At 38.7% G+C, this 25,005-nt stretch overlaps 1 protein-coding gene across 4 annotated transcripts in view; it reads right to left on the reverse strand.

Annotated features, from left to right (window-relative positions):
- Positions 1–25,005, reverse strand: part of palld.S (palladin, cytoskeletal associated protein S homeolog) — a 201,256-nt gene that overhangs the window by 33,614 nt on the left and 142,637 nt on the right. For all 4 annotated transcript variants that reach the window (XM_018243218.2, XM_041579522.1, XM_041579523.1 and 1 more), the window contains one exon: positions 1,697–2,389. In XM_018243218.2, the coding sequence (XP_018098707.1) occupies positions 1,697–2,389 (693 nt within the window). The remainder of the gene's footprint in view (positions 1–1,696; positions 2,390–25,005) is intronic.

Below are 25,005 nucleotides of genomic sequence, written 5' to 3' on the forward strand. Positions count from 1 at the left end.
CATCAATTAACTTTAAAGCAAAGAGATCATATATCCCTGATATCATCTCCCAAAGAATAGTTCAGCTGCAGAGAGAGAGTTCCTGGTAACACAGCTACAAGTATTTTTCTGTTTATACTTGAGGCTTGTTTGTATGTAGAGCCAGAGTACCTTGATCCTAATGAGCTTGCTGAAAGGCTATAACTCCATAAACCTATTTAGGAGAGTGAATTCTTGGCATTTTTTGGAGTTATTAACAGAAGCTGTTCATTTTTGCTCAGCATAACCAATGTTTTCTTATATCAAGATCAAATTCCTGTGGGCACTGTGATTTTTAGAATTATTTATTATTTTACTCTGCATCTTTTCAATTTGGAAAGCTATTTTCTGGCCTGTATTGGCATGTTGATGATCAATTAGGAGAATGCTATATGGCTTTTTTAAGTTGCCTCTTACTGCACATACTAAACAATGGGATGCATTTGGTTCACCTAAGCAGCTTCTCAACTGGCCTTCATTTTTTATTTTTTATAGTTTTTGAACTATTTTGAACCAGCTTTCAAATAGGGTTCACTGATGGGGGAAGTTATTCGCCAGGCCGCGAATTTTCGGCAAATTTTCCCGTTTCGCCGCCAGCCAATAAATTAGTGAATTTCCAGCGAAAATTTGGTGTCTCTATTTCGACGCTGGCATCAAAGGTTTATCGATGCCAGCGACAGTTCATAAATGGATGCCCATTGACTTTAATGGGAATCGGTTTTCCATTTTGACGCCGGTGAATTGTTGCCGGCGTCAAAATCGTTGTTTTGCTAATTTTTCACCAGTTTTGCGAACTTCTCGCGACTTCAGAAAACGAATTGCCACGTGTGAATAGCTCCAGCGTTTTTTCATTTTAGCCGGCGCAGAGTGAGGGAAGGTGTTTGGAGAGATTGTTCGCTGCAAAAACGAGGCGATTAGTCGCCAGGCGACCAAATCTCCCCAAAACACCCACTGTGGCCTGACCCTAAACACTGTCTAACAGGCCTGTGATAAGACAATCCCTCCTGTGTAAACAACTTAAAGAACCATTGCAGTCTCCATGTTTTAAACTAATCATTCTTGCAACTGACTTATCAGACAGAATGTTTACTTTGTGCTTGTTACCAAGCCCAGTGGAATAGTATGTACCTTATCTGTACATATATACTGTACATACAGCACAAAGATTGATTAAACAATGGAAAGAAAACATGGTATTTGAGGCCAAGTGTATGGAGTTGTACTAACATGACACTGCTTTCATTATGAACTGGTCTGTCCTTTGCTATTACCCAACTGGCAAAAAGTGGTCAAACTGAAAAATGAATCATGACTTTGAACAAATGTATATTATGAATAGATCAAATATCAGTGGAACTACCTGTATCACATGTTTTTTGCACCAGATGGTAAAGCAATTTTACTATTTCACAAGTTTTTTTCCATTGAACAAATCACCAATCATTCTCTTAATCTCATAATCTCTTTTGTATTCAGTAGGCCGTTTGCATCCTGACAGGTATAAATTAGTATCTGCTTTCTATCTCAGTAACCTGCAGGAACCCTTAGGGGCCATCTAAGAAATGCTATCTTATATGGAAAGACTTGCAAATTAAAGCATGTTACGTAATGTCTCCACGCATATTAGAACAGTTTGTTTTCATCATTTAAGAGAATTAACAAGAAATGGTGTACTTACGGAGGCATTACACCTTTAGGAAGCCCAAGTTCATTGAAAGTAATTGGTGAATGCTGAGGAGGCAGTATGGAACTGATAAAAGCTGCTGGGCTCTGGCAGGAACTGGGAGCTCTTCCAGTTGGTGAAGGTGATGGACTGTAGAAAGGTGATGGTGCAGAAACTGGAAGAGGTGGTGGTGGTGGAGGTGGTGGAAGTGGAAATGCCTCAACAACAGAATAATTTGTAGTTGGACTTAAAACAGGAGGAGGGGGAAGTGGAGGAGATGATGAAGCTGGAGACCAAAACTGTTCCCCTTCTTGGGGAAATGGCTGAGAGAAAGGAGGAACTGGAGGCCTGCCAAATTGCTTCTGAGGGGTTGAAGGTGACATTGGTGATGGCAAACTAGAAGTAGAGGAACCAGAAGATGGAGACATATAGCCTGAGGTGGGGCTCATGTTCTGAGCAGCAATAAACTGTTTAGGCCTGGCATAGTTGAACGAGTTTGCTGGCTGCATTGGAGAATTATGTGAGTTAAGGACATTCATTTGCTCTGGGGAAGTAATAAGCTGACTGGCCTCCAGCTCCTGGAAGGAAGGTGGAGGAGGGAAGGATGGAGATGGTGGTGTATTCAGCTGAACACTTCCTTGATTCCAAGAGACACCTTCTTGCTCTAGTCGAATCTGGTTCTGCAACTGCTGTATTAATTGAGAATCCCTGAAAGAGATAGAAAAACTATTAATGTCTTCAACTTTTTGAACATTTTTGTCAACATATTCTTAAAACTTCTGACTCTGCAACTGCCACTGTACTACATTATCCAGCATTCTATGAAGTCAAGCTGGAGTTATACTTATTTTTGTACAAACCATCTAAATCATTGTGAGATGAACACTCATAGCTTCATAGGTCTGATAATGTTTTGCTGCCTGAGGCACAAGGTGGTTGATTGATTGACTTCCCAAAAGAAACAAGACTGCTACCCAACCAAAGCCAGTGTTTGGAGATCAGCGTCTAAGCCACTCCTGAGAAATGAAGCCCCCCAACAGCTGATAAGCTCAAGGTTGAAGAATAAAAATGTGCATTTTTATATCCACTTTCAGCCAGAGGACATGTCATGACCTAAAATCTCATGTAATTACCTGTAGTAACAGAAGCAACATAGACACTTTCACAAGATACTGAGACAGATGAAAAGAACAAAACTAACCCTGGATAAATTGGGATTCTCAGAAACGTTACAAGGGAAATTTAACAAAAGGCATTTCCTTAATAAAATCTAACACAGGTTCCGGCTGCTAGAGTTTTCCTAAATGAAAGGATTCCAACTTATTTAAAGTTTTCCCTCACTTTATATTGTTTTTTCTTGTGCTCCCATCTATATATTATGCATAATACATTTCCCAGCTTTTACATTTTCCCTGATCTTACATCATTTTTTACATAAAAAAACGTAAAATGGGGGTTCGACTGTATGTGTTTTGTTACAGATGGAAATTAAAGCTTCATTAGAATGCTCTCTCAGATTATTGTACCGGAATCCAAACAAACAAACAAACTGCTGGGCAGTTTAATACCTGATTGATGTTGTTTATCAGGGACAGTTGAAAAGTTTGCCTTGAAGTTATGTTCTGCCTATTGTTTTAATCACAAAAGGACTATGTTTGTTATTTTTTGGGCTAAACACGGCAAACAGAGATTGAAGTTACTCCATGTTTGGTTCTTGCGAGGTTGATAATAAATAACCAATATACAATCCCCTCCCTTTCCCCTCTGTTTTGTTGTGTTAGCAAAGGAGATTATCTGTGCACTGGTAATATAATATTCTACAGCGCAAACACTAAACATGGAGCAGCTTCAATTTCCCGGTTTGCCCAGTTTGGCTTATAAAAAAAATAACATTATAACAATACTATAAGATTTTTCATGATAAAAACAATAGATAAAACACAACCCTCATCCACTGAACTGCTGATGAAGACAGTGGTATGCTGCCAAATTAAAAATATGTACAGGTATGGGAATGTTTGGGACATGGGGTTTTCCAGATAATGGATCTTTCTGTAATTTGGATCTTCATACCTTAAGTCTACTAAAAAATCATATAAATATCAAATAAACCCAATAGGCTGATTTTGCTTCCAATAAGGATTAATTATGTCTTAGGTTGGATCAAGTACAAGGTACTGTTTTATTATCACAGAGAAAAGGAAAAAATTGGATTATTTAAATAAAATGGAGTCTATGGGAGGTGGAGCTTTCACGATAACGGGTTTCCGGATAATGGATCTCATACCTGTATATCAATTAAATTGAACATTTGCGGTCAATCTGTTCTGGTTGTTGGGGGTCAGTGACCCCCAACAACCAGAAAGCATTTTAAGTTGCAGGTTGAAAAAAAATAGAATATTAAAAATAATAAAAAAAATATTAAATATCCCTACAAAAGGAAACTAAAATATATAAGATTTTAGAAAGGAACTAAAATATATTTTAGCAACTGACAACATAAACTACAGCTGACATTTCTGTCACTCTTTTCTATTACAAAAACCAATGATTTACTCTGGAAAATGAAAACTTTATTTTGTCTTCATTAATTAAAACTAGGAATGGGCGTCATCTGTTTAGCAGGCTGATGGGCAGAAGTGAACTGCTAATAAAACACACACAGGCCAAGCAAAGCCTAAAAAGGCAGCGAAAAAGCATTTCTTATTTACTGTGTGACAGCTCATCCTTTTATCACTAGAAGAACAAGCAGCTGAACTGATGCCCATTTTCCTTTTTTGTCCATTTATCTGTCCAAAGGAAATGCAGTTCCTAAATGTCTATTTAAAGGGAACCAGCTGTAGACAGATTCCTGTGCATTTAAACATTTCACTTTTCCCTTCCGCTGACAAAAAGGCACATAAACTCTAGTGCACGCTGCTGCAGGCATGTAAAATACAAGCTCTCTAGTTTGTCGGATGCTACGTGATATGTCAGATGTATTCTGTGTTTTCTAAATAGGCCATAGGCTTTGTTACACAATGCAAGAGGGAAATTGGTAGGACTAGTACAAAGCATTTGGCTAATTAGTAACGTATTTGGTATGTATCCATATGGGCCAAATTAAAGGCTCAATCCACATTACTGACCCTTACTTTAAGCCAGTGGTGTAACTAGATGTTACTGGGCCCCACAGCAAATTATTTTTCAGGCCCCCAAAATGTCCAGAGATTGACATATTTTACCAACATTTATTGAAATTGTATATGAATTAGGGCCTCATGGGGCCCCTATACCTCCTGGGGCCCCCCAGCAGCCGCAGGGTCTGCTTCCTCTATAGTTACGCCCCTGCTTTAAGCAAAATATGCAATTATCCAGCATATATCTGAAAGTGAGTGGGAAATGGAGTTACTGGAGTAATTACGGACGTGTATACAAAGCTTGACTTTCCCTACAGTGAAACTGACCCTGATACCCTGGTATTTAATAATCTGCACTAACTGCAGGACAAAATCACAATTCACATAGCAATATGTCATGCCTCCCAACATTCTGCAAATAGAAAGAGGGACAAAAAGGTTTTTTTGACCACGCCCATTTATGTGACCATACCCCATAATTACCATTTTACACAATTTGGAAAGTTATGAACATTTGAACACATTTCTGTGTTTTTATGTGTTTATACATTTTTTCTAATGACAGTGAATTGCCCTTTTGAGCTCTTACACACGGGTGGTTTTTCCTGCGTTCCCCTGTGTTGCGCTTTGTTCCGTTCAGCCGCAGGGCAACGCAGTAGTAGACGCACTCAATTATTGTGAAGGGGGTTGTACTCACACAGATGCATGTAAGTGCCAAATGCAGGTGGGACACAGCATGTTGCATTTCACCTGCGTTCGGTGAATACAAGCTACTACTACTGCGATCCCCTGCGGCTGAACGGAAGAAAGAGCAACGCAGGGGAGCGCAGGAAAAAAATGCCCGTGTGTAAGAGCCCTAAAGCTGCTGGTCACAGTTTCCCCAAGAGACCTGCTTATGTTAAATTGTTACAATAACTTCTTTGCTTATCTGAAATTGTTACAAAAGTTTCCAAGTGCACCTGGTGGCTGTTCTGGGCTCTCTGCCAAAAGCCAATTAAGTTAGAAACTTTGTATCTTTTTCTGGCTGTTCAGTGCAGGAGATCAAATAGAAAGTCGGGACATTTCAGTAACAAGCCGGGACTACAGGTTGCGCTGTTAGAAGCGGGACTGTCCAGCTCAAAACGGGACAGTTGGGAGGTATAATATGGTTGGTCCATGCCTATGTTCCCGAGGTGCTTTGCCATCAGATCTCTACAAGAAGCAGAAGCACTGGGCCAGAACTACAGACCTGCCATTAGTGTGCATGTACCTGATTACCAAACAGTGCAGTCAAGGTTGGAAATGGAATTGGTTAATGGCAAATATTATGCGCACAAGCCCTGTGCCCTGAATTCAGCTAAGCAAATCATCAGAAAGTACAAGGAGACGTAAGGGAGATGTGGAAGTAGATGGGGCTGGGGGTCCTCTGTGATGATCCAACAGAATAAAGCCATGGGAGGATGTTTAGCTCCTCTTTAATATACCTGATTGTAGTAGTCCATTATCCAGAAACCCATTATCCAAAAAGTTCAGAATTATGGAAAGGACATCTACCATAGACTCCATTATATTCAATTAATCCACATTTTTTAAAATTATTTCCTTTTTCTCTGTAATAATAAAACAGAACCTTGTAGATGATCCAAATCAAGACAATCCTTATTGGAAGGAAAACCAGTTTATTGTGTTTATTTAATGTTTACACGATTTTCTAATTACAGAAAGATCTGTTATCCAGAAAACCTAAGGTCCTGAGCATTCTGGATAACAGGTCCCATACCTGTATGACTAACACTACATACATTCCTGATTAGGGTAGCAGATTTTAACCTTCCTCTCCCATGTTTGTACATGTGCAAAGACTCAATTTCCCATCATGGGACACATCACAAACCCATATTTTCCCCTTAGTCCAATACAATGGTCGTACCCCCTTGATGGATGCACTGTTGGTAGGCACAGCTTTTTTGTACACGTATTAGAATCTTAGAACCTAAGATAAACAGAAAACCCAGGACAACCAGTAGCAGTTAACTTTGAAGCAACACCACCAAGCAACAGAAACTGGGAGGCCATCCTGTATTTTGACCACAGACGGAAACAGAACAGAAGACTATACAAAGTCCATCACACTAGATCAGGGATCCCAAACCTTTTTCACCCGTGAGCAACATTCAGATTTAAAAAGAGTTGGGGAGCAACACAAGCACGAAAAATGTTCCTGGGTGGTGCCAAATAAGGGCTGTGATTGGCTATTGGTAGCCCCTATGTGGACTAACAGCCTATAGGAAGGTCTGTTTGGCAGTACATCTGGTTTTTAAGCAACCTACTACACTAGATCATACAAGTGCAATGTCCCTACATCCCGATAAGACTGAAGTCTAGCAGTAGGTAGTGGGCTGCCACAGTACATATACGGGCCCATTCACTAAGTTCGACTGAAGGAATAGAGGAAAAATAGTTTCAATTTCGAATGTTTTTTTTGGCTACTTTGACCATCGAATTGGCTACTTCGACCTTCGACTACGACTTCGAATCGAACGATTCGAACTAAAAATTGTTCGAATATTCGACCATTCGATAATCGAAGTACTGTCTCTTTAAAAATTTCTTCGACCCCCTAGTTCGCCACCTAAAACCTACCGAGGCCAATGTTAGCCTATGGGGAAGGTCCCCATAGGCTTGCTAACAATTTTCTGATCGAAGGATATTCCTTCGATCGATGGATTAAAATCCTTCCAATCGTTTGATCGAACGAATTGCGCAAAATCCTTGATATTCGAAGTTGAAGGATTTTAATTCGGGAGTTGAATATCGAGGGTTAATTAACCCTCGATATTCGACCCTTGATACATCTGCCCCTATACTAATGTTTGGTAGGTTGTGGCAGATTCTCAGGTTGTGTTGTGTCTGTATACAATGAAACCATATGTCAGGATCAATAGCTTCATTCACTGGAGTATAACGTTTATAATGTTGTCATCTTTTATAATTAAGTTACTAGCAAAAATTGCAACATACAATATGTAGGATGCACAACACACCCTTTAAAAGAAAAGATTAGGAAACACCACAGTGATATTAAGAAAATAAATCTAAGAACGCCCGTGGGTATTATTTTAGTACATGTTGTAATAGTAATGTTAGGGAAGGGCCTTGAAAACATCTTTTAACGTCATACTGCCACGTTTTTATAGTTATGTGTCCATAACACTACCGAAACCTTCCTTGTATGAGATTAATATTTTAATGCTAACCCCATGGCATTGTATGTGCCACCATAGTGTCCCTTCAGTCTTGTCAAAAAGCAATTGACTGCCTTCATTTCAATCGGCATGCACCATCCTCATATTAAGTCGGCCATACATTATTCACAAATTAATAATTACAGGAGACAAGGATGATGTCACTATTGCAATGAATCATCAAAAAAAAATAGAGATATATTTATATGTCATGTGATCTGAGCTATGTGATATGCAGCTGAAGTAATGGACCCCAGTGGTTCCTGGCCTAAACAATCTGGATTTTTGGTGGGGGTGTATGATTTGAACTTTTCATCCCTTTAGATAAGCCGGAATGATGTCTATTTTCTATATTTGGTATAAATTGTTGGGGGATTCTGTTCAGCAATTCTGAAGGCAATAACATGACACGATACTGCAATACAATTATTGGAGTTTAGTTTAGAAGAAACCATCCCAAAGAAACAGCAGTTTGTAATGTTCGTAAAGACAATTCAATATCCTATTTCCTTCAGGAGCAGCACATTCTTTATTTAAAGTATCCATTACATAGAAAAAAACAGTATGTGCTTTATATCAATGTTGCTAATTACAAATACATTGTAGACAAATGAGCAATTGTCCAATACAAACCATTGCATTGCACGTTGAGCTCTCCTAGGCTTTTTCCTAAAATGTCCCTTCTCAGTGGGCTGTATTGAGAAAAGCCAATGACAGCAGGAGGTGTTGGAATACAGACAAGGTGTAGGAACAGCTGCGTAAAACACTGATATTTTTTTCCTTTTAATTTATGTGGTCAGAGTCACCCCATGGATTAGCAGGCCCCCCCCCCCCCGCACAGCTGCCCTGTCTTCCTTATTCAGAACAAATCTCCTCTTCTTCTCTAGTGAGAGGAAGGTGCAGGTGTATCAAAGCCATTACTCTAGGGCTGGCAGGACCGTGGTGGGACACTGGAACTAAACCCTGCTGTGCTATATAAATGTAATTGATATATATTGGTATTTATACATAGAGTAAATCTGAACTATAAAATTGTTCTTTCTCTATTGCTTTCTACAGAAAGCTTTGAGGGCTGGATCTACTTCTATAAAACTTAGGTAGGAAGGATGGAAATCTCCTTTGGGAAAAACAGTCCTAGATTATATATACATGCTCAGAGCATGCAGTCCCCTAGCAGCTAGGCAAGATCTCCCTCAATGGATAGGGTAACAAAAATAGTATAATCCAGCACCTAATCTAATTCCTATAATAAGTGCTTCATTAGGCCCATGTTGCTTCTCCGTGGTTTGTAGAAGAAAAGGAACTAGTTCCAGTATATTTCTGTTTAATGTTTGAGTGGACATAGCATAAAAAAGAAAATCACATTAACATAGTGTTTGCCATTCATTGGTAAGGACAGTTAGTTGATCCCTTATGCTGACTACTAGATGCTATCACCAGATCATTTTTGGAGGAAGATATGAATGGACTGGACTCCCATAAGCAGGCTGCAGTTTCTAGGGAGTTTCATGAGCCCCAGCCTGTCCTGCAGCTTCATAGACCTTTGTATGACAACTTAGTTTTAATATAATGTTTGCAGCAAATATTATAGCTGATCCTACTCTAAAAAGCTTAGACAATACTGCTGTAAATGAATATAGGCATCAATGCAATTATATGAAAACCGAGGAGCATGGGAGATTATAGTCAGGGGCATAACTATAGATGAAGCAGACCCTGTGGCTGAAGTGGAGCCCAGGAGGTACAGAAGCCTCATGAGGCCCTTATTTATATACAGTTTCAATAAATATTAGTAAAACTAGTCAACCTTTAAACATTTTGGGGGCCTGAAAAATAATTTGCTGTGGTGCCCAGTAATATCTAGTTACGCTACTGATTCCCGTCACAGCATAGAGGTGCATGAGGAATGTGCTTTGCACTTTAACCAATAGTTCTCCATCAGTACAACCCGAGAATATGTTAGATGGCTTAGCAAAAGCTGCAACACTTCAGTTTCTACACCCTGGCCTGAACTAAATAGAAACATGTTGTCAATCACTAAAGAATAAACATGAATAACTCAAACCTCTGTCACTAGACTGTCAGCTACATGGCGAAGATCTAAGAGATATTCATCGTTCTTATAATGTTATAGTAAGGAGCTGCCAGAACACAGCATCCCCTCAGGGGGTTTCAAAAATAATCTGCAGAGACATTCTTTGATTTTCTCTCTCTCGTTTGTCATAGCACAAAGTACCACTTCATTGAAATAAACCATTTTCTTGGGATTCATCTGAGCGCCCTTCCTGTGGGCAAGTAACTAGTCACTTGAGGTAATGTGGCATTAAGGAAAGAACTATTTGACTGGTCTAAAACACACCATAAATCCCCAAGGTCTTTTCAAATGATATATTTATAATATAATATAATTCGAAAGAGAGGGGAAGTGGGGGACGCCCCAGTAAACCCCTTTGGAAACCTTTTCTTATACATATCTTCAAATAATTAGCCTGGCAATCCATTGGCAAAGCTACCTCTTACCTAATCATCGAAATGGAGAACTATAACTCACAGAAACTTCACTTTATGCAATTACTATTACAAAATTATGGGAAACCCCTAATACAACCTAGAAACATTTGAAAAATGGTATCACTAAGATTTTAAATAAGTGATCACCTACCTGACGCAATTTGATAATTATCTTGTATGTATTTATATTGCTATTTATTGTGTTTCTGGCCGGCCAAATTTTAATTGGAAATTTTCTAATGTTAAATAAAATTGTATACTTTCAGAAAAACTTGGTCTCAAAATACACCTTTAAATTATCAAGTAAATAGTCAACTTGTTTGTTAGGCAACAGAGATTGTTATGTTATAAGATTAACAGCAGACTCCCATCAACATTTGCCACTCAGTGGCTTGTTGTATTATGTAATAAATGAGGTGGCTCCCTCTGTATATTCATGAGCAGATGCTACCATATTGCTTGTCTTGGCTGATGCATTCCCTGCAGACTTTACTAGAACAATGTGAAGTATTTATGTGTAGTATTACATATTGAGTGAAGTAGTGTATTGTTGTATTAGTCAGAATAACAAACATTTCCATCAGTCAAATAAAACCAACAGCTAATAGTGAAATGTATTATACTTCTATACAAGGGAAATCCATTCCAGAGTGGGATCTTGTCTCAATTAGCACTGCCATATGAAGTGTTACAATTGAGCACGTACTGCGGCCAGTCTGCTGGAAAATGGACATCTTTTTTATTTCTCTATGCCTTTTGCTATTGTTAAATCAAACCCCTCCTCAGCCTGCTGATTCAGGATGATGGGACTTGTAGTTCGACAGCTGGAAGTGGAAGGCAGGATTCTCCTTGTTTGACAATTACCCTTTTATAGAACAGCTTCAAAGTATATAGAAAGATGAAAGTCTTTCACTTGCATTCTTTAGTGGAATAGCTGCCTTTAAATCTTCCTTGCTGCATGCTCAAGAGAAACCAAAAACATTTTCCTTTACCAGACAGTAAAAATAAAAATAAAAAATCAAGAGAAGAAAGAAAATTAAAAAGCTGAAACGTTTGGGGGAGGAAAGCTGTTATATCCCCACCAACAATGTACTGCAGAAGTAATCAGCAAAGAATGCCAACGGGATGGTAATTATATCACAGGTTAATACAAGCTAAAAATATGCATCAAGGATAAGTAAGCCTTTAAAATAAGCGACTGTGCTGCTCTGATGTTCTGATTAGGAAAGGTTGGAGAAAGATCTCAAATTTTTTTCCTAAGCAGAAGAACATCAGAGCAGCCCCCTTTCTTTCTCCTGACAAGTTCCTTGACTACTTGGCAGTGAGAATGGTCAGAAACTGACCAGCAGATGGTGCAATTGTCACCAAATTCATTCATATTAACAATACATGTATTCCTTAATATCTTGGAATGAAAAAATAAATAATGAATGTACATTGCAAAAGTTCTTAGAATAGCACTCTCATCAATTTTACATTCATATATTTTAAAGGTTTACTTATCCTATAATGAAAAGCAACCAATGTTGCCTGACTTAGCATCAGACCGTTGGCTGTGGGAAAATCGCCAGTGTGAAGATGTGCATGTTGATCTTTGTCTTATAGAAATTCAAACTGCACATTCACCACAGATTCTGTGTATACTGCCGACACAATAAAGTAGAGGGCAACCTACTAAATTGCACCTGAAAGACCCCGAAATGTGCTACTGTATGTCTATTGAATTAGCTTCTTATAACCTCAAATATTGTCTTTCTAAATAAATTGGCCACTTGTACACTGACATACACCAGAGGGTTCATCTATCAGGGCCTGCGTCTATAACTCACCTAACCATCTGTATCCCAAGTACTAAGACAGACACTTACTGAATACAACAAAATATTGACTTCAGGGAGACAAAAATGGCAGAGTCTGCACAACCCAGTTGCCCATTGATGACTGTTCTGGTTTTCAATAATAGCTTAGTAAACACCTGTCTGTATTAATATAAAAACATACAACAATCCTGTGCTGTGTATTATTCTAGATGTATATATGCCATCCTGTTATTTTTCTCAGGGAAGGCTTATATGAGTACTTTGCATGGAAAGGTAAAATAATTTATTATGTAGGCAAATATGCACCTGCTATGGTAAATATAAGGATATTTGAAGTGACCGAATTCAGTAAAAAGGGTCTACTGCATTTATGTTAGCAGTTACACTTATAACCAATTATAAATGAACCATTTATAAGGATTTATGTTACAGTTTACACATGGCTTCTATGAATTATAATATAATACCTATAAACCCTCAGAAAGCTGAATTGATGGATCACTGCGAGGTGGCTTACAGCTCTTCCCTGGTATGTTTGAGGTGAAGGTTTGCAGCACCTTTTGTGACCCCTGCATCCCAATTCCAATATGAATTAGAAGGCTTTATTATTTCCAACATGGGGGAGACAAACATCGTCAGCGATATTGCCCATAGCAACCATTCAGCAATTAGAACAGTCATCTACAAGTTAGAAACATGAGCAAAGATCTGATTGATATGGGCACCATCACTGTTTGTCTCCAATGTTAACAAATGCGTCCCTTGGAGTCCATAGCCTTGGCAGTAACTGCCATTTAACCATTAAAGGAGAACGAAACCCCAGTGATGTTAAGTCCCCACTGCCCCTCCCTCCGTTGGACTCCTCCCTGCCTCACACCTGCAGTGTTACCCCTGAACTATTTTCCCTCTAGAAATAGTGACCCCAAATGCAGAGTGAGTGCAGCGGAGCTCACAGACGCCATCTTCTTATGTTCGGTAATCTTCATGAATGGAGCAGTGTGTTGACACATGTGCAGTTATAGCAATTTTCCAGTTTTTGACAACTGCGCATGTGCCGAAAGAGATGGAAATTGCAGAAGGGGAGAAAGAAGACACTAAGATTACCGAAAGAGATGAAGATGGTGTCCGTGAGCTCTGCTGCACTCATTTACGGATGCTATTTCTAGAGGGAAAAGAATTCAGGGGTCAGACACTGATGGGACCAATATCTTAACATCGGGTGGTTTAGTTCTCCTTTAAGTCCTAAGAAGAGGGTGCCACTGAATGAGAGACCACAATTAAAGAAGAGATGCATGCATAAGAGTCTCTGTAATAAGTGGTCCATTTAGTACACAGTAAATCTATACCATATCCAGGGATGTAAATATACTGTGAATCTAATCAAGCCTTGATTGTAAGGCTTGTACTGTTTAGTAATTTAAAAGGGGTAAAGGCAGTCCCTAGAACAGATGAGCTGAGAAAGAATGAGAAACCCTCTAAAGCCTTTCACTGTTAGTTCATTGAAATAATATAAACCTAAAAAAAGACACATTATTTCGACCCCATATTAAAGTAATGGTGTGTTCCAGTCTAATTGCACTTACTATATTTACATATCTGCCGCTGTGCATTCCTGCAGCATTTTCCATAGGTATGCTGTTCACATAAACACTTTGAGTGTTGGGAAGCTGGACCCTATCCAAGCCTGTTACATCACTCTGCCTTATTAGGGAAACTTTCTTAAATCTGACAACTTGCTTTAAACAACCTTAGCTGTATAGGAGAGTCATTATTTTCATCCTGAATAATCCTATGATTCTATCAACACAGTGATTGCACTTGCAGTCAATTAATCTCAACTTATTCTTCCAGGAGGTTCTTCGACAAAAGGAAAAGGTACAATTTACATCCCAGCCTTTATAATAAACTTTATGCCTTTAAAATAAAATAGAAAATGTGCATCATATGTGCTTGCCAGGCACTGTTTGATCCAGCCACCAGATGCCCACAGATCGCTCCACCTTAATTATGACTGGTGATAAACAGGGACATGGTAGGACACTACCTGCTTTTTCTGGGCATTCCTAGTCAAGTCAGCAGATTATCAGTCCATGTTTTGGAACAAAATTATGTCTTTACTGATATGGGGCTCAATCAGATATTGATTAGGAAGGCTGGAAGGTCCCACTGGACAAGGACCACAAATGGTCTGCAGAACTGTATCCACAACCCAATGCAGTGATCTGGCCCTTAACGTGGATCTTGAAATCAGTCAAGATCTACTCATTTGTAAATCTCACCAAATCAGCAGGCCTTTCATGTATGTCTGGTTTAAATCTGATGACTACATATAATATCATGTATCGCTCCACTTCAATAAAGCAGGTAACATACTAATAGAAAATGGTAGATGGCGACATGGTTCATTTAAACCAAGCAATAAGTCATGGCCATGAGACTTGTGTAGTGCAAGCGAGCCATACAAGTCTTACAAGACATATCTTTTTTAAAATTCCCAGTTGGGTCAGTATAATGATAATTTTATGGGAAACAATACTAACAATGACTAAAAAGGAAACAATTCCCCCCTATACTAGGATAGGACATGAAAAGAAGACAATGTCTGTCCAATACCATAAAAACGGCAAGCACTCCGTAGTCCACTCGTAGAGTAAAACGTTCAAGTTTATTTCAGCAGGTTAAAAACATCACAACCCTGGCGCGTTTCGTATCTAAGATACGTAGTCATAGGCATGCATAGGCCATGCCTATGACAACGACTGTATCTTCGATATGAAACGCATTGGCATTGTGATGTTTTTAACCTGCTGAAATAAACTTGAACGTTTTACTCTACAAGTGGACTACAGAGTGCTTGCCGTTTTTTTTGGTCTTTAGTGCAAATCACCTTAAGCTACGGGTTCAGGACGATGCATCCGGGCCACTCGTCTACTTCGGTCGGTGAGTGTGGTTTTTCCCTAGACTTTTATGCTTGGCTAAAGTGTGCGAGCCCAGAAGAGTGGGACCTGGGGTTTGTACACCCAGGTCATCGTGGGAAAAGGGTGAGCATTTTTCGCTGTTTTGACGAGGCTCTTCGCTGATAAATAATTATTATGAATATATATATATTTGAGGAGTTGGATCCGAAAAGTTTTCAGAGAGCAGTGGTTTTATAAATATATGCCCCTTGTAAATACAATTTGGAACTGAGCTATATTTTCTATTTAATGTCTGTCCAATATCAAAAATGGCATGTCATGACCCAATATGTTTGTCCTTGGTACATTATGTTCACTCACTTTTCATCTAGTCACTCAGTAAAAACAAAATCATCATCATCGTATAAAAAAAAAGCAAGCTAGATCTCACATTATTGCTTTTATTTAAATGCCTCTGACAATTTATCACTTCCCCGTGTTTGAATTCCAGCTGTCAAATTCTACATTTGCTTACATTTTTAAATGGCTTGACCTTAGTGTTGCCAAAACAAATACAACAGTTGAAAAACTGTGGGTTTCACTTAGGGTACAAGTTTTCATGCAGAACCAGTCAGAGATGGGGGAGTTAGTGATTATTTAAGTAGTGGAGTAACTGTTGAATAATGGGATCCTTATAGTTTGTACCCCTTCTCACAATGAATAAAATGATCTGGACATTTATAGTTATATATAAAGAAGTGTCATGGGGGCCTTTATACCTTTGGGCTTCCCCAGCCCTCACTGGGCCTGCTGCCTCTATTCTTGTGTCCTATTTTTTTGGGTGGAGCTGGCAGCGGAGGCCAGTTATTACGTGCAATGCTGGAATACCTGGGGCAGTTCAGTGTTAGGACTTGTTTACATGAGAATTGTTACCAGGCATCAAATCAAATGGAAATATGATCAAAGTTAAGGTTTTGGTTTGTGGGCATCTGCTCTGTAGATGAATTATTATGATTATTAAAATGCTGCCATTACAGATCAAAGATACCGCATGCAGAGCTTTTACGACTAAAATTGAACTCAGCATAAAAGACAAAGAAAAGTAACCCAGTGAAAATATTCTTACTGGGACCATAAACTGTACTTTGATTTTAATTTGAGTTGAACACAAAGATAAAAGATGAGAAGAAAAACACAACGTGAATACAGAATGCAATCAATGTTTCCTCTAATTTCTTGTACGCCACATGCTCAAAAAAATGTGTTTTTTTATACCCATATTACAACTATGAGCACATACTCTGTCTATTCTGGCCCCCTTGTAGTCTACCAGCCCACACAACAAATACAAGTGTTTGTGTCAACCCTGTACTTTCACCTTCTTAAAGGAACACATTACCCCCAAAATGAATATTTAAGCAACAGATAGTTTATATCATATTAAATAGCATATTAAAGAATCTTACCAAACTCGTATATATATTTAAGTAAATATTGCCCTTTTACATCTCTTGCCTTGAGCCACCATTTCGTGATTGTCTGTGTGCTGCCTCAGAGATCACCTGACCAGAAATACTACAGCTAGCCTCTAACTGTAACAGGAAGAAGTGTTGATGCAAAAGAAAGGACTCTGTCTGTTAATTGGCTCATGTGACCTAACATGTATGGATTGTTTGGTATGTATGTGTGCACACTGAATATTACGATCCCAGGGACCGCACTTATTTTTTAAAATGGCAATTTTCCATTATGATTACCCAATGACACATCATTATTATGAAAATGGTTTATTTACATGTATCAGGGTTTTATGCATTTTATGCATTGTATTATGCAGCATCTTTTTATAGAGACCTGCATTGTTCGGGGGTATAGTTTTCCTTTAATGATTCTTTGGGGACATTGCTTATTATCCTGGTTTAATTTCAAATATATTGCAGATAATCAACAACCCTGATGTATGTATGCTGTATGTATGTACAGGTATGGGACCTGCTATCAAGAATGCTTAAGACCTGGGGTTTTCTGGATAAGTGATCTTTCTGTAATTTGGATCTTCATAGCTTTCGTCTACTAGAAAATCATGTAAACATTAAATAAACCCAATAGCCTGGTTTTTCTTACCATAAGGATTAATTATATTGAATTTTTAGGAAAATGCCTTTTAACCTATTCCTTTGATCACTTACTCCCAGCACACAATCATTTTCTGACATTGTGGCAAGTATTAGAGGACAGATTGGAGGCATTTGCCATCTCAAGTAGGGTTACTCCAGAATCACAAACTGAATGCAAACACATACAATATTCAACTACCCAATAAACAAAGTCAGTGTCTCTTGGTGGCCAGCAGTCATGCAACATAAACACAGCTGGCAACAAAAATGAAGTCATCATATTGTGCATATGGGCCCTTAAATGAAGGGCTGAAAGTTTAGAGGTCTAACTGGCCAGAATCTGTGCTTTCATTAAATAAAATAATTCATATGTGCGGGGACAAAACTGATGTATTAAGTCTACACATTTTAGTCGTCGGGAGTCGGTCAGGATTCGGCCTCTTTCAGCAGGGTTCAGATTGGGCCAAATCCTTCTGCCAGGCCGAACCGAATCGGAAAACTAATTTGCATAATTTCCATCGTGTGACTTTTTGTCATAAAACAAGGAAGTAAAAAATGTTTCCCTCTTCCCTCCACTAATTTGTATTTGCAAATTTGGATTCGGATTCAGTTCGACATTTGGCTGAATCGTTCCAAAATAGTGGATTCGGTGCATCCCTAATATTAACACTTCAGTATAGAACATCTCAGATGTCATTTATTTATTATATATTATATATGAACTCACCAACCTTTGTACAGAGCAAATAAAAATGAAACATCATTTACAAAAAGCCGTATTGTAAAGTGCAGGGCTGGTGTTGACCCTAGCCAATGTTGGAAAGGCTTTCATTTTGAATAAAAATGATCTGTAGAGTAGAGTAGAGTCTTTTATCAACCTCATCTACCCCCTAACTGTCAGGGTTAGCTAACTTGCAACATTCATTATACAATGTATGTACTTTGTACATTTACCAAGGTCGTTGTTTTTCTTTTAGGGGCTCATTTTACAATAGGGGCCCAGGGCATATATCGTCTCTGCCTTAGAACTCACCTCGAAACTGTCTGTGGTTAGCTAAATGTCAGCCCTCCCTTATCCAGAAATAATTCAATCAGCTTTGACGTTTCACAATTCACGCTCAAGCTATTATTACTAGAATGGCCATTACAGACGCTAAATGGGACCACACACAAACCTTTCGGATCACGGTGTTATCTACATTACAATGGCCTCTTGTCATTATGAAGCGCACATATGCTGGAATTAGCTTCAACGGAAAATATTCAGTATGCCACCTCTGTCTTAAGCCTTGAATTTTATTTGCACAGTAGTAGAGATGGAGAAACTCACTCAGCTTCACCTAAACAGGGTGGCATTATCAGGGAAAAAAAGCAAGCCCCAAATAGCAAAATACATAGAGGAATGGGGAAAGAATAATTACAAGTGTAGCATTATTTTAAACAATGAGGGATAGGATGGAACACATAATCTGCAGGCTCTGCTGCAAAAATGTTATTTGATCACAAAAAATTTTTTGCAGTAGAGCCTGCACATTGTGTGTTCCATCCTATCCCTCATTGTTTAAAGTATTGCATTGGTCTGGCTGGTGTGACCTAACAGGGAAAGAGAGCAGCAACACAGGTGGATGTCATTAGAAAAAAGCCCTTTTTCACAAGTGTAGCATTGTACTCTTTTGTCTTACTCTGTCAACCAATGATATTGATAAAGTCATGCAGGAAATGTACTTTCTTGGGTATGTCTATAAAAGCGTTCATGCAGTCATGATATACAGTATGTACAGAGGAGAGAGTAGAACCACTGTAATTGGATGTTGGTGACTGTAATACTATTAAGGGTTTCAAATGCCAGAGAAATTCCCTACCAATTAGCTGAACTGAAAAAGCTGCTTGAATAAGTGTTGAAAATGTTTCCAAGAATACTCAGAAAGTCCAGTTGCTATAAACTTGCCCCTACTAGATACTGTTCTGAGTAGAAATCATTACAATGCTTAAAAAATGGCAGTTACTGCTAAATTATTATATTGAATGAACAAACCTAATAGAATAGAACTTGTTCCTACATAATTGTGACATGTGTGCTAAGTTTGCCCAGAAAGGGTCTTCTTTCATATATTTACATTTTTTAGAGTGGCTCTCATACAGCTCTGCAATGTCTGCACCCATGATGTCCCCATGCTCATGTATATCTCCCTTGCCTGCTTTATTAATTTGCTGGACAGTGGGAGGGATGCAAGAGTTAACATACAGCTAGACCAACCTTAACTTCCCCTGAAGGCCTGCTGCTACTCATATAAGGGCAGTCTCAGTGGTATCTAAACTGTAATTATTCATGTGTCCATTGGTTTTTATTGCACAGTGGGTGATTTTGATGCTTCGAGCAATGTGTTTAATCCATACTGAAACAAAAACATGTGGGTTTAATTAATGTTAAAAATATTGTTGAGCAGACTTTAAAGTACGGTGATCCAAATTAAAGAAAGACTCCTTATCTGGGAAACCCCAGGTCCTGAGCATTCTGTATAATAGGTCTCATACCTGTATTTTGAACTTACTTCTGTTTAGTAGTGAATAGAATTTTAAGACATGCAATTTTGTGATTTGCGCTGCTCCTTGCACTAGTAAATGCGGCCTTAGGCGTCAATACTTTTAGATAACTTGCTTTCCCTGGAGTTACTATTTCTTTAAGCATGATCTTTTTAGTTTTAAACTCCTGTTACTGGAAAAGCCAATTAATGATAATTCAAGCCATGACAACTGGTTTCCCAGAGCTGGCAAGGGGATGTTAAAATAGTTCTTCAACAGCTGGAATGCTAAAGGTTACCTTCTGCTGCCTTGTACTTTGTGAAGGAGTTGACAAGGCAGAATAATCTGTCACATAAATGCTGACTAGACAAAGCAATGCAATCTGCCCAAAGTTGCAGCTTGTTGTAGGGTTGTAGGCTGTTCATTCACTTGATTTCATATTTTCCAGGGCATGCAGTCTACAGCAGAGAAGTCCACTGGTTCAGACTGACAGCACATAAAGCATCCATAATTAGGCATTTCTGGAAACAACGGTGCAAGGCTTAGGCAGGTCTGATGTCAGTGATGGGGAATTCAAAGGTTTAGTTAGTGCCAGGAGCTGTAACATAGCATTAGAATGAATTACAGGCCACTGAACTTTTCACTTGCACATATTTACACTGAATGCCTACACAGAAAGTGATAGTCCTTTAAGTCCTTCCGAAAATTTCCTGCAAATGGGAGGCAGTGGGAAAACCACAAAGCTGAAGAGCAGGAAGCACTGAATTGCTCTTTTAATGGCAGATAATGATGATGGGTAATTACTTAAACGTCTTCGTTGCTAAACTCCCGTTTATTATTAGTCTTTTTTTCCTTTTAAGGTTTGAACACTACCAAGCTGCATGAGGCCAAATAATTATGCCAAAAACATGAACTTCTACAAAATGAGCCAAACGGGTAGGTTTATCCAGCTATGAATATTAGAACTGAAATAGACCTGGGCAGCCGCAGCTGATGATCTAGAATACAGTAATACAGTAATAACAAATGCTTTCTATAGACAAGGTACAGTATGTTCTATGTGCACAATAACATGGCCCTCCATCTTAAAGGCTAATTGGTCTTAACAAAATACTTATTACAATTAAAATGTTGCTCTCATTGTCACAAAGGCACTCTTATGAAATGCTCTTAGGAAAAGTTATGGTCCCTGGGTTTCCATTCATGTGAACGATAAAGTACACAAGGGTATTGAATGTTTCTCAGCTGGTTGAAATACAAAGTTATGTGATTTATGTGGGATTTGTTTAACAAAACCCATCTTGTCTATAATTGAATTTTTCCATTATCTTTCCATGAATATGCTCAGTTTAGTTCAGTATCAGACTACAAACCTACAAATTCAGTAAAAGTTATAGGCTCCATAGATTTTTAGTATGTTTGCATATTCATAAAGTGCACCTACCTCGGGGGCCTCTGTATTATCGCTACTCTCAGCCTTGACTTCTTCATATACAACTAGCACCTCCTCACTGTATTCCATTGCCGGCCCCCCTCTCCACAGACGGCCTGAAGACGTTTTCCCTTATTCAAATCCCAATACTACATTATTTTCTGGCCAATATTTACAAATGGCATGCATTCCTGGGAAATTAGATGCTCAGAATTTTATTGCAGGTCAGGATTTCTCAATACTTACTTTCTTTCCAGGCTATGATTTATGATAAAATACTATTTGGAAACTCCAATTACCAGAGGTAAAAGAAAAGGCTGTACTAAAGCGATCAGCACTATGTCAGACTTCGAGATCCAGCCAGAATAAAAATAGAAAAATGTTCTTGATTCTAAACATGTTAGCTGTAACAGGTCCATGATGTTAGAGGACAAATACATTTGCAACTAAAATGCTGCTAAATCAGTATTATCAGCACTGAGCAGTTGAAAAATAAATGTTAGTCCATAATACAGACAGTGTTATAATAGTATAAAATGAATATATATTTTCTACTGAAAAGTTAAGTTGTACTAATAGGATTTTAATAAAACCACGCATTTCTCTATTCTAAAGCAAGGTGTGACGTGACGTTCAAGTCACCTGAACATGATCTGGGACTGACTGTTGTCAGATGCCCTTTGTTTGAATTTCTATGCCCAGCATCCAGTTACAGAGCACAAATTCAGACAGATCCAAGTTTCTCAAGACTGGCGGTGCTTTTTGGTGAAAGGCTCCCTTTATGGGTTGATAAGGACAGGTTCTGGAATAGGTGAGGTCTCTGACTATGTACAGTATAACAGATCCTATACAAACATTAGATCTATAGGGTCTCTGTTACATACTTCCTACAGCATGGATTTATTATTGTATTGAGAATACAAAATGGTGCACCACAAAGAGGCCAACATTGCCTGCTATAGTTCTCCAGTCAATCAGCTTGCATTACACCTTAAAGGTGGGAGGTACAGTACAAGATGCCCAACATCTATACCTTACAACACTATACCGAGACAATGGTGCAGAAATAAACACATTCCATGCCCAGCAATATAGGACAAAGACCGCCAAACATATGACATGTTTGAAGTATAGCCCCCCATAAATTACATCTTAAAGGGCTTTAAGTCTTTATCGTATGAATTATTTTTCTAAGATGTTATATAATGTTCACACACAAGAGCAACTGCACTTTAGTCTTTCTTGTTCCTTCAAACAGCTAAAGGACTTTGCAGCAGTTGTTAAATAGCCTCACTTATTTTCTGTGTTCTTTCATGATGTCATTGGGCCACTCTTGTTTTCACAAAACTTGACCTTGTTTGTTCTGGATTTTGTCCTGCAGTTTCTGGCCACAAAACCTGCAAGGCACAATGCAAGTACAGTAGCTCTGAATCCTGAAGAATGGATTTACATGGAAGTAAGTCATGATTTTGAGCTGCCTGGGTCATTAAAAAATGTGTAGACAGCTCAAAATCACGAGTATCTTCCATGTAAATCCATTCTCAAGGAAAGGGAAATTCCAAAACCTTAATACACCCCAAATTATCATGGTCATATGTAGGGATGCACCAAATCCAGGATTCGGTTTGGGATTTGGCCAGGATCTGGCTTTTTCAGCATGATTCAGATTCGGCTGAATCCTTATGCCTGGCCAAACCGAATCCAAATCCTAATTTGCATTTGCAAATTAGGGGCGGGGAGGGAAATTGCATGACTTTTTGTCACAAAACAAGGAAGTAAAAAATGTTTTCCCCTTCCCAAACCTAATTTGCATATGCAAATCAGGATTCAGATTCGGGTCTGTATTCGCCCGAATCTTTTGCGAAGGATTCGGCCGAATCCAAAATAGTGGATTCGGTGCATCCCGACTCAAAGGACTCATTTCACAACACAGCAGCATTTTCTTCTAGTGACATTTTCTTGCTGCTAAATGTAACTAAACTACACTGTTGACTCCATGAATATCTGGGGTCTTTCCCATGCTTGTGTGCGGAATCTCTTTGTTCTGTAGACCGCTCTCAACATATGGCAAACTCGTCTGTTCAATTCCATCTAATGCTCAAGTGGAAAAAATATCAACTGCATGTTCTAATAAAGCATCTGTTGGAACCACAGGATTAGACTCCCTTTTTGCTCTGAAATTCTGTCAGTTTTTCCACTACAGGGGAGCTGTTATCTGGAGATTTGTCGATGCCCTTGTAATAAATGTATTAGTTACTACGTCAGCTTCCGCATCTGATTGTGATGACTAAATGTAGAATTCAGGTGACCAGCAATTATTTAACAAAAAAGAAAAACTCAAACTCCTTTCCTAGCAAGACAGTGTAACAACGAATCACAGTTCAGAGTACGACCTCTAAGACAATGTAATGGACTGTGTCATACATTTTCTGTCTCAAAATAGAAGATGTTTGTCTAGGTCAGATAAGAATGTGTTGGTTCTGTCAAGAAATGTGTTATTCAGGAAGGCCAGCTCATACCAACGTCCCAGTCACTTGTTTGTATCTGTCTCAGAAAAGTAAAAGGGACTGTAATTTACTGCCAACTTTTTACAGCAGTTCTCTATTGTTTGAGCTGTTATTTACATCACCGAATCTGAGTGTTCAGACAGTACTATGATGAGTCTAGTCATTGTACTATGTTATTATACCATTAATTTGGAAACTCCAAACCATACCTTTGAACCTTTAAATGTTTAAGACAATCTTTAACATTAGCACCTTACAAACATCAATGCAAACAAAAGATTATGGGCATCCCGCATGATTTTCAAGGACACTGCAGCTGAAAGGTGCATCCAATTACATTCTGCTAGAACAGATGTTGGAAATATGGAAGTAGCTATCATTCTACACAATAACGTACCCCAACTGGGGAGCTCCTTAAGTTCGAGGATCACCTCTGCTCCCCTCCAGTTTAATATATGAATGTTCTGGGAAATACAAACAAAAATGCACAGATCTACAAAATAGGATGTCAAAAATAACAATGGATCTGTCCATTTCACACACAAAGAAAGCTACTGTAATAACCCAGGCATAACAGTGTTGGTTATCTCAGACTTATCGAACTTGAAGAATGGACTTTGCCATGTACCACAATCATCTGAACAGTCCAACATTACTGTACTAGACATCCTATTTGTTTCTATATAAACTCTATTTTCATTTCCAAAATGTATTTATAAGACTCAACATAGGAAGTGATGAGGAAAGGGTATACCATTACTTAGTGCCTGAATATTTTTGGTGTCTGTTTTCTAAATTATGTAAGGCATTGTTAGTGGTCACATTTTAGACAGACCATGCTACAGTAATGTTGACTAGGTCGCTCCAGCCAAAGTATGGGTCCCACCAACAGGCCTGTCCAACCTATAGACGAGGTTTGAAAATCTCATTGGACGAGTAGTACATTGTTGTGATGAGTCTGTCTCCTTTCAAAGGGTCTCTATAGGCCCATCTGTATGATCCCATTGTTAACCTTAGGGCCAACAGTCGGATCAGCCCAAGTGAGTCCAAACCAGTCCAAGCCCTCGCCAAATGAGGACATCTGCCCATGTATGGAAACCTTTACAACTATTATCACTTAGCATGTAATCAGTGGCAGACAAAGCACATAAGGCCCCTTCCTATTTTCCCACAT

The sequence above is a fragment of the Xenopus laevis genome, chromosome 1S (genome assembly GCF_017654675.1).
Source record: "Xenopus laevis strain J_2021 chromosome 1S, Xenopus_laevis_v10.1, whole genome shotgun sequence".
NCBI classification, from domain to species: domain Eukaryota; kingdom Metazoa; phylum Chordata; class Amphibia; order Anura; family Pipidae; genus Xenopus; species Xenopus laevis.